The 10,585-nt window shown below is 59.4% G+C and overlaps 1 protein-coding gene across 1 annotated transcript; it reads right to left on the bottom strand.

The window, feature by feature from the left end:
* Positions 1-2,719: 2,719 nt before the first annotated feature.
* GRIFIN (galectin-related inter-fiber protein) lies at positions 2,720-4,600 on the bottom strand. The gene is made up of 4 exons (XM_023740276.1): positions 4,589-4,600; positions 4,159-4,238; positions 3,885-4,044; positions 2,720-3,312 (listed from the first exon to the last, which is right to left on the bottom strand). Exons 1-4 carry the CDS (start codon positions 4,598-4,600, stop codon positions 3,121-3,123), a joined length of 444 nt encoding a protein of 147 aa, XP_023596044.1. The 3' UTR covers positions 2,720-3,120.
* Between the last annotated feature and the right edge of the window lie 5,985 nt (positions 4,601-10,585).

Raw genomic sequence — 10,585 nt, 5'->3', positions numbered from 1 at the left:
TGTGTGAGAGTGTATGTGGTCTGTCAGACCTGAGGTTTTTGGCTAGTGTCCCTCACTTGCTGAGTGGCCCCGGGCTAGTCCCTTAGCCTCTCTGAGCCTCGGTTTCTGCTCCTTAAAACAGGTGCTGCATTCCATGCCTTATGGGGGTTCTGAGAAGACAGTGAGGGCCCCACCCTAGGGTAGAGCCCAGAGAAATTCCTTCTCGAAGCTCCGGGTTGTCCCCAGGCCCCGCCGCCCCACCCCCTCTGTGTCAAGGAAGGAAAACCTGGCATCTTCTCGTGGCTTTTCCACCTCCCTCCTCACAGTGTTATCGGGGAGGATGAGCTTCACCAGGACAGGAGCCTTTTACTGCAGGGAAACTGAGACCCAGAGAGGGTGAGCAGACAGCCCAGGTCACAGGGACTCACATCATCAGCTGCCCTACACATCCCCTATGCACTAAGGCCAAGCCCAGGTGTCCCACTGTGTGGGTTAAGCAGTTAACCCCTTCCCCACTGCTCTAGTCATTCCCCTGGCTGGGACCTGGCCGGAGTCCTCGCCCGCTGGCCAGCCCCCGGCCAGCCCCCAGCCCCTCCCGGTTACACAAAAGGCCAGGCCTCCCACAGGAGGGGACGGGAAGGCTCCTGCGCCAGCTGGGCCATGGACCCAGGCGGGGAAGTGAGGGAGACAGGAAGGAAGGCTGCACCGCTGGAGTCTGGGTGCCATTGTCTCACCTGGGGGTGGGGCTCCATGTCTCCCCTCTGTCTGCCCAGACCCCTCCTGGAGCTCTGCAGGACAGCAGGGGGATGCTGGGCCTGCCTCTCTGAGCCCCAGCCTGCTGCTGCCGTGATATGGTCCTTGGGCAACGTCCCACCGCCACCCCAGCCTCAGTTTCCCCATCTGAGAAACTTCAAGGGCAAGGTGTTTGAGCAGAGCTGTGCAGTGCCTGGAACTCCCCACTGGGCAGTGTCATGGCTGATGCCAGCCACTGCTGTAAGCCCTCCGTTTAGGGTGACACACTTGAGCCCCATGATACCCTATGAAAGTGCCAATGGTCCCCATTTTATAAGAACCTGCCCAAGGTCCTACATGGAGAAAGGGACAGAGCTGGGACTCAAGGCAAAGTGGCTGCTTCCCAAGTCCCCGGCCTTCACCCCTGTGCTTTCTTGTCAGTGCTGCACAGACCTGATGGTTTTCTTTAAATAACTCACTTGTGAAGGTGAGGTACCTATTGAGCCTCCTAACCAATTTAAGATAGATACATAGATAATTAGATAGGTACATCCAAAAAAACCCAAACCCGTTGCCATCGAGTCAGTTCCGACTCATAGCGACCTTATAGGACAGAGTAGACCTACCCCATAAGATTTCCAAGGAATGCCTGCTGGATTTGAACTGCCAAGCTTTTGGTTAGCAGCCGGACTCTTAACCACTATGCCACGAGGGTTTCCAGATAGGTACATAGATACATAATAAGATGCATAGATAAATAGTAACATAAATAAACACATAGATACATAGATGAAAGGTAGGTTATAGATAGATAGATACAGAGAAAGGTGAACAGATGATAGGAACCCTGGTGGTGCAATGGTTAAGCGCTTGGCTGCTAACTGAAAGGTTGGCAGTTCTAGCCCACCTTGTGGCTCCTGGGAGAAAGACGTGGAGATCTGCTTCTGTAAAGATTACAGCCTAGAAAACCGTACGGGGGCAGTTCTGCTCTGTCACTTGGGGTCACTATGAGCTTAAATTGACTCAATAGCACCTAACAACAACAAAATAGATAATAGGTAGATAGATGATAGATAAGTTGGATATGATAGATGATACAGATTATAGATAAGTAGATATAGTGACAAATAGGTGATGTATTATTGATAAGTAATATTAAAATTAATACATAATTATTAACAGAAAACCGGTGGATGCCCCTGAAGCCATCTCAACTCCCCCCTTGGGGCACTCGGCTCTATCATACAGGGACTGAGCCCATCATAGCCCATCTCATTCAGTCTCAGGAAACTGTGAGTTCTGGGCATTTCGCCCATTTTATAGATGGGAAAACTGAGGCTCAAAGAGGGAACGGCCTGTGTTAAAGTTCCCACTGCCAGTGAGGAGCAGCTCCGGAAAGTGGAGACCAGGCCGGGAGCCTCTTCCCAGCCACACTCACTCCCCATATGTGGCCTGAGGCCCCTCTAGCTCCTGCCCCCACCCTCCCATCCCCACTCCCACCCTCCCGCCACCCACACAAGAGGCAGCAGGGACAGAGGCACGTCTCACTCCAGGTGGGATGAGGGGAAACAGGAAGACCCTTCCTGCTGCCCCAACAGGAAGCAGGGGGAGGAGGAAGCTCTGGGGCCCCCAGGGCGACTGTCTCAGGGGGTGCAGAGCATGGCCTCAGCAGGACTGGGTCACGAGGGTCTTTGAACCCAAGGCCCCTGAGGGAGGGCTGGGCCAGTGCCCTGGAACCCTCACATCAAGCCCATGCTGGCTGACACCCGTCCCCAGGGTGACAGGGTCTGTCAGTCCTGCTGAGGTAGGAGTCAGAGGTGGGGGACAGTGCCCAGCCTCTCCCCTCCCCCACTGCCCTGTGTCCATCCCTGTCCCACCCTAGACCCCCCAGTCTAGGGGTTCAGACAAGGTGGGGGTCAGACCATCCCTGGGCTGTCACTCTCAGGGACCCCCACCCCAGTCCCCACTCCCCACTGACCCCACTCACAGCAGCCAAGTTTCTGCTCAGACTTTATTGACAGTGGAGCCAGAGTGGGGGCCACAGAGCCACAATCCTCTGCCTCATCCCCGCTCCACTGGGGGACTCCAGGGCCCCAGATGCGGGGTGACCAAGGCTCAGCTCCTGGCTCTGCGGCTCCTCTCAGTTGCCGCTGTCCCTACAAGCACCCAAGGCCTGAACCCCACCCCACCACTGGATGCAGACTCGGGGCCAGGGGGTGGACAGTGGACCCCACTCTTGGCTGTGAATGTAGGCGGGCAGGCTGGAAGAGCAGAGGGCAGGGGACCAACCCATAGCTGCGAGCCACTCGCCCCCCCACCCCCGTGAGGGTTCCAGGTAATGACAAGAAGCAAGATTCCTGCCAGTGCGCAGTGTGGGGCAGGGAGGGCGGGCCCAGGGGTGCAGGAGCCTCACCCCCAGCTCGGGCCCCTCTTGGTGAGCTCGACCAGGGCCAGGCGATGATCACTCAGCACCTGCACCCGGGTGACTGCCGCCAGGGGCCTGTGGCGGTGCTCGAAGTGCAGCACCTCCAGCCCCTGGGCTTGGATGTGGAACTGCACTGCGTCTGCGTGGACCTCCAGCTGGGGGCAGGCAGGCGGTGTCTGTATGAGTCCAGGAGGCCCAGCTTCAGGGACCCCCGGCACACGGCACTCTATGCAGGCCCACCCCACTGGCCCCAATGAGAGCTCTGAGCCCCAGGTGGGGGTCTCCCTTCTCTCTCCAAACGGGGTGCCTGGCAGCCAGGGCAGGGGGCTCCCACTGTTCAGATGGGGAGACAGGGAGGGCTGCTACCCAGATCCAGCAGAGAAAACAGCCACGGTAAGTCCCTCTCCCTCCCCCGCAACCCTAGCTCCTGCTGGACCACAGTGCCTGTTGGAGCTGGAAAGACAGGGATCCCCACCCTCCTAGGGCATCCATCCTCCTCGCAAAGCCTAGGAGAGTGTTCTTATGCTCCATAGGGTACCCCTACCCTGGGCCTCCCCTTAAATGGGGCTCATCCACCTCACCCCTATGGGCCTTGCCCACCCCTCCTTGGGTCTCCCCTGTCACCCCCACGGCACCACAGCATTGCCCCCCACAGACCTTCCCTGTCTTCCACATTCCCATCCCCCCATGGGCCTCCCTTATACCCATGGGTCTCACCCACCCCTCTGCACTGCCCCCCGTCCGTCACCTCAAAGGGCTCCCCCAGCACCAGCGGGAAGATACTGGACACCTCCTCCGGGCCCCAGCTGCCGGCCTGGAAGGCGTTGGCCACCAAGGTGGCGCTGGAGAAGCGGGGCTTCACATGGAAGGCGATGTCCCCCGACTCGGACAAGAAGTTGATCTCAAACCTGGGTGGGAGCATTGTGGGTCATAAGGGCAGCACACAGCTTACCAGCCCCACAGCCCTGTGACCAGTCATCCCTCAGGACCCCAGAGGGAGCCTGAGGGGCCATGTCCCTTACTTGTCCTCTCTGGAGTTGGACTGTCCCTGGACCAGCAGGCTCCAGCCAGGGGCCAGGCCCCCCGAGTAGAAGGCTTCGAACTGCAAAAGAGGAGGGGAGGCCCAGGGCTCCATGGCCTCCCTCCCCCACGGTGCACCCTCTATCTAGAGGGCCCCAGCCAGCCTGGCCCCAGTCCCGGGTGTGGTCTTCCCCAGAACCCTGTCCCTCTAAGGACGTTTCCTTCACAATGAGGTGAAAGGCACGGAGACTGCCTAGCAGACCGACTCTGGGCCCCCTCCCCACACCCTCTCAGCATGGGGTCTGATGAGAAGTCGGAACCTGCCCCCCAGATCTATGAGGAGGGGCACAGGCGGCGAGGCACCCCCAGCTGGCTCTGCTCCCTTCCCCACCGAGGCCCAAATGTGTGGCCCAACCCTGGGGTCTCACCCACCTGCAGTGCCATCTTCCCAGCTACTGTGGGAAGGTGGGGCAAGCCCAAGATATAGGCAGTGGGGGCTGGAAGGAGCCCCGCCCCCAGGCCAGGGCGGGGCTGACAAGTTCACTGTGCCCTTCCCCCAGCCCCATTCATCTCTTATCCCTGGAACTCTCCCCTGCCAGGCCGCCCACCCCGTCCCCCTGCCCTGACTTCACCTCTTAGGACCCTTCAGACAGCTGGACGGGTGGCCTCTCCCCCATGCTTGTAGGAAGAGCACAGAGAGGACGTGGACTGCCCAGCCCAGGTTCCTCCTTTAGGCCCCTGAGCTTAGCTCCCAGGGGCCCAAGGCCAAGGTGGGGGAGGGGAGGCGTGCCACCAACCCTTCCCTGGCCTTCTAGGGGTCTGTTTTGACTGCCTGGTACCACAGGACCATCCAGAGTCACCAGCCTGTCCCCTGAAACCCCCACCTATCCACCCCCACCCTCTCTGCCGCCCTGCTCCAGCAGCTCTGCTGGCCCAGGCACAGAGTTGGGATTAGGACTGGGCCGCTGTGGTCAGCGCATTCCAGGCTTGGGCAGGAGGTGGCGGGGAGGGCCTTTCTCACACCCAACACCCCCCAGCCTGGCACCTTGCCCCTCTCAGGCTGGGCGACTGGGAGGGGGCAGCCAGGCTGTGGCCCTTGGGACAGTGAATGGGGGAGAGGAGCAGAGTCTCCCCACGCTCTCAGGGCAGCTGAGGGGAGCCCCCTGACTGGACCCTCCAGGGAGCTGGTGAGAGAGGAACAGGTGGGGAGCAAGGAGCACCCCAGGAGCAGAGTGTGCAATGAGTGTGTGGGAAGTGTAGTGAGTGTGTGGTGAGTGTGTGCAGTGAGTGTGTGGTCAGTGTGCAAGTGACAGCATGCAGGTGAGTGCAGTGAGTTGTGAGCAAGTGCAGGTGAGTGTGTGTGTGTGACTGTGTGATGTGTCCGTGTGTGGGTGTGTGCAGAGTGTATATGTGTGGGTGTGTATGTGTGAGTGTGCTGTGAGTGTGCAGTGAGTGTCCTTGTGTGTGTGGGTGTGAGTGTCCATGTGTGTGGGTGTGTGTGCAGTGACTGTCCATGTATGTCGGTATGTGTAGTGAGTGTCCATGTGTGTAGGTGTGGGTATGAGTGTGCAGTGTGTGTGTGTGTGTGAATGTGCAGTGAGTGTCCGTGTGTGTGTGACTGTGCAGTGAGTTCCACACGTGTGTGTGTGCAGTGTGTATGTGTGTGTATGTGCAGTGACTGTCCATGTGGGTGAGTGTGCGGGCGACTGTATGTGAGTGTGCAGGTGAGTATATGTGTGGATGAGTTGTGTGCAGTAAGTGTATGTGTGTGGGTGAGTATGCAGGTGAGTACATGTGTGAGTGTGCAGGTGAGTGTAAATTTGTGTGAGTGTGCAGTGAGTGTCCATGTGTTTTTGTTTCTGAGTGTACAGTGAGTGTGTGTGGATAAGTGTAGGTGAGTGTGCAGTGAGTGTAGTGTGTGGGTGAATGTGCAGTGAGCATGCATGTGGGTGGGTGTGTTTGTGCAGAGTATAGGTGTGTGGGTGTGTGTTGTGGGTGTGCAGTGAGTGTATGTGTGTGGGTGTGAGTGTGCAAGTGAGCATGCAGGTGAGTGTACGTGTGTGTGGGTGACTGTGCAGTGAGCACAGTGAGCATGTGGTGAGTGTGGCCCTGTGTAGCTGTGTTTAGATGAGAGTGTGTGAGTGGACATGTCGCCTGTGTGTGTATGACACTGTATGCGCAAGCGTGCAGCTCTAGAGGGTGGGTGCGGGGGTGGTCCCTTTCTTTTCCTGCCCAGTGTGTCTCAAGGTGGATTGGCGTTTAGCCAGACCCCCAGACCCTCCTGACGATCCCGAGGGGTGCCCCAGCCGCAATTCCAGATTCCCATATACCCCGTCCCCGTGTATTCCCTTCAGCCCCCAAAGTGTCCCTGTTCTTCACCCAGGCCCTTGGCAGTGCTGGCCTTGAGTCTGGCCAGGCCTCTCCCCCCGTCCACTGGTTGGGTGTGGGTGCCTGGGGGTGTGTCTGGTCAGTTTGGGCTGTGAGGGGAGAGTGCTAAAGGTGGGAAGAGACATGAAGTGGCCCTGATTGTCCCTGCCCCTGGGCCACAGTCCCTCTGCTGCACACTCCTGCCCAGCATGGCCACAGTGGCTTCGGCCTGCAGGGGGCAGCACTAGGCAGTGGTGGCACTGCAGGGCAGCTGGCACCCTGGACCCACGCTGCCCCATCCACGTCTGAATCCTGCTGGCCTCATACCCGCCCCTACCAAAGGGGCAGCCACAGGGGTCCCCAGGCCACAGTGGCTCAGCAGGGGGGAAGCCTCTTCTTACCTCTCCCTTCTTGCCCTGCCCCTTATCCAGGGGGTGCCGGGATCAGGGAGTCCTAGTGTCAGGTGGGGACACTAACTGGGGGCCAGGACAGGCTTCCCTCAGCCGGTGGCCTTCAGCTGGTGGCCTCTCTGGGCCTCAGTCTTGCCAGCTGTACACTGGGCCTAGCGACACCAATCTTTGCCCCTCGAGCTTGTCTCCTGGCAGGGCAGGTGGGCCTGGGGTCACTGCAGCCCTGGACACAGGAGCCCAGGCCAGTGTCCCCTTGTGCTCCGTCCCCCTCCTTGCTTTGTCAGTGCTAATGGAGGGGCCTCGGGCGGAGGGAGCCGGCTGCCCATATCCTCAGCGGGACCAGAGGCCCTGTACTGTGGCCTGGGGACCCTGGCCCAGGGGTAAGGCAGCCTGAGGAACCCCTGGTCTGCATGCTCCGGCCTCTCTCTGCACCAACTTCCCCTTGAGGCCAGCAGGGGATGGGCCTGGCCTGTGGTCCCCCAGCCTGGGTCTCCATAGCTTTCAGAAGTCTGGGCACCCTCGGCCCCACCTGGGACAAAGACAGGCTCCAGGCCTCATCTGTGTATGTGGAGGGAGCACCCCTGGGAACCCCTGCTGAGTGGGTGGCAGAGCCAGGACTCGAACTCCTGCCTTGGGGCTCTTAGAGCAGACTCCTTCCAGCCTTGTCATCCCCTTGCACCCTGTGCCCCCACCCAGTACGGAGTACCCAGAGTTGCCAGGGTCTCAGGCCAGGCCGGGCTATTCCCCCAGCCCACATCTGGCACCGCTCCCCCAGAAAGTGAGGTCAGCATGGAAGCTCTTGGCCCCCGCTCCCCAAGGGGACACTGTGCAGCTTCCACCGGGAGGAGTGAACAGCCGATCCCAATACAGACGGCTCAAGGCCAGCTCTCCTCTCCAGGCCTTGCCCCCCTCGCTTCCTGGGTCAGGCCTTGGCTGAGCCTACCTACTGCATCAGAAGGCAAAGGAGCCCAGCATGAAGCAGGCGTTGCTGTTTGTCGACTCCAACTCATGGCAACCCCACGTGTGCAGAGTAGAACTGCTCTATAGGGTTTTCAAGGCTGTGACCTTTCAGAAGCAAATGGCCAGGCTTTTCTTCTCAGGCACCTCTAGGTGGGTTCGAACCGCCAAACTTTCAGCTAGTAGCCAAGCGCTTATCCTTTTGCTCCACCCAGGAACTTCTTGGAGAAGGTGAGGGAGTTTGAAAGCATTATGCTGCCATTACACCGATGGGGAGATTGAGGCCCAGGGGCGGCGCAGGGGCTTGCTGGGAGCCTGCATGAACAGGCACTAGAGCTCCGAACTTCACAAGCCCTTTTAGGCCCCTAGTAGGACCTTGGCCAGGAATTCAGTTAAAGGCTGGAGCTGCCCGTGGCTGGAAAGCAGACCCCAAGCTGCTGGGGACCCTGGGGCTCTGGGGAGAGGACAGCAGGGTCCCCACTGTCTGATGCTCCCTCACCTGTCCCTTCTGAATCCCCTAACAGCTGCCCCCAACCGCCACCTGTCCCATCAAAACTTGCCCGTCCTGAGTCCCATCCTCTCAACCCCAAGCCATAAACTGAGGCTCTACTGTGTGCCAGGAGATGCCTGGGACCCTGAGAGTTTTGCTCTGCAGGCAAGAAGGAGGCAGGTCTGTGCCTGGTAGGGATGGCCCTCCTGCCTACCTGCCCACACTAGCGCAGCTGGTACACAGTAGGTGCTCAAGAAAGTGTGCTGACCTGCCATCCCCTGACTCAGGGCAGACAGAGCCCTCCCCCCCCCCCACAGGCTGGGGGAGAGTGATGCAAAGCTAATGCAGGGAGCCAGCTCACCTTGACCACTCATCAGCTGAGCACCTACTATGTGCTTGATGCTGGCCAGGTGTCCCCACTCATGCCTCTGCCAGTAGGACACTATCCCATGTCGCTGACGGAGGAACACAGCCAGCTGCCTGTTCACTGATTCATGTATGCAGTAGGTTGAGCTCCTACTGTGTGCAGGCCCTGTGCTGGAAACCAGGATCGAGTGGGGAATGGACAGAGATGGACACAATCCTTGCGCTCACATGAAATGACCAAATCCAGCATCCAAGTCATTAATGATAAAAGCTCCGGAGGGAATGTGTGGGGAGGGACAATCACATATATTGAGGGTACTGGGTCTGCTCTGGGAGGCAGGGAAGGCTTTCTGGAGGAGGTGGCATTTGAACTGAGCCCTGAAGGACGTGAGTGGCCAGCCAAGTGAACAGAGCAGTGTTACTGGCTGAGGAAACTGTGTGCAAAGGCCCTGCAGAAGGGAAGTGTTTTGGACCTAAGAGTGTCTGGGATGGGAATGGGGAAGCATCTGCCTGCCCCCACCTCTGCTGCCTGGTTGGGGTCGGGCCCCTCTCAGCTTTGCCTGCCAGGACTCTCCCTCCCTAATTAACCCTCTGTGACCAGCATTGTTCCCGGTGCTGCTCCAGGGGGTGCCCTGCCATTGTCCACGCCTTGTGTTTCCTTATCGACCCCTCCCAGAGAGTCCACTCACTCAGGGGTGCCTTGGGGTCTGATAAGGGGAGTCAGCACCAAGCAGGGCTGTCAGCTTTGACACCACTCTCTCCTCCCTGGACATGGGTGGTCAGGCAGGCAGCCCAAAGGGCATTCCAGGCCAGCCTGGCCTTTCTCTTAGCAAGCCTCCCCCTGCGGGGACCCCCCAGCCTGGCGTCCCTCTCAGCGAGTCTCCCTTTGCAGGGCACCCCCAGCCTGGCCTGCCTTTTGGTGAATCTCCACCTGCAGGGACCCGCCAGCCTAGCCTCCCTCTCAGCTAGCCTCCCCCTGCAGGGACACCCCAGCCTGGGGTCCCTCTCAGTGAGCCTCCTCCTGAGGGGACCCTCGCCCCAGCCTGGCCTTCCTCTTGGAGAGTCTCCTCCCTGGGGCTGCCCCTCTCACTCCACGCCTTTCCCTCTGCCCCCTTTCCCAGTCAAAGCCCATCTGCTTCACAGAGGCTAAGGCGCCTGAGAGAGTCAGTGCCCTTCTCCGGGCCTCAGTTTCCCCGTCTGAGGGACCCAGACGAGATTAAGGGCCCTGACCATGTGCCCCGCCGAGGCTGGGGATAGAAAACGAGATGAACCATGGCCTGAAAGAGTGGCACGAATGGTGGACTCAGGACAGTGCTGGTGCTGAGACACCCACACCGCGCAGGTGTGTGGGCCACATGCTCCCGCCCCGGCCGGGCCCCTGTCCAGCCTGGACAGCAAGCGGAGGCTCTGGCCCAGACACGGCTCCAGGAGAGAGGGCAGAACCCATACTGGCCAAACACCTTTGCCATGCTGGGACCTTAGCCCCCAGAGTTCTCACCACCACCCTGGGAGGGGGCACTGTTCTCCCCATTTTATCTTACTGTCCCATTTTACAGATGCAGCAAGAGAGGCCAAAGGGGAGAAACAACTGGCCCAGGTTCACAGCCATTCACTGGTGGAGCTGCATTCTTAAATACTGCTCTGTGGAGCTGGGGCCGAGATTTGGGGCCCCCACCTCCCCGGGCCCCACAGCTATGGTCCTGGGCTCAGCATTCATTGACAACACCCTCCCCTTTGCAGGCCTCAAAGAGAGTTCATTCTGCTCTCTTTCCTGCCACATGAGGGTGTTCATTCCCATTTTATGGATCAAGAACTGAGGCCACTGTTGGACAGTGTGGA

The sequence above is a fragment of the Trichechus manatus genome, unplaced genomic scaffold, assembly GCF_000243295.1.
Source record: "Trichechus manatus latirostris isolate Lorelei unplaced genomic scaffold, TriManLat1.0 scaffold00151, whole genome shotgun sequence".
Taxonomy (NCBI): domain Eukaryota; kingdom Metazoa; phylum Chordata; class Mammalia; order Sirenia; family Trichechidae; genus Trichechus; species Trichechus manatus.
Note: the sequence above shows the minus strand (reverse complement) of the source record. Positions and strands in the feature narration are given on the sequence as shown.

What these genes read in the sequence shown, in the direction of transcription:
- GRIFIN (XM_023740276.1), bottom strand. An exon ending in TCCAACTCCAGAGAGGACAA is followed by an intron (nt 4,045 to 4,158) that starts GTAAGGGACATG and finishes GCTCCCACCCAG; the next exon opens with GTTTGAGATCAACTTCTTGT. An exon ending in TGCTGGGGGAGCCCTTTGAG is followed by an intron (nt 3,313 to 3,884) that starts GTGACGGACGGG and finishes GGACTCATACAG; the next exon opens with ACACCGCCTGCCTGCCCCCA.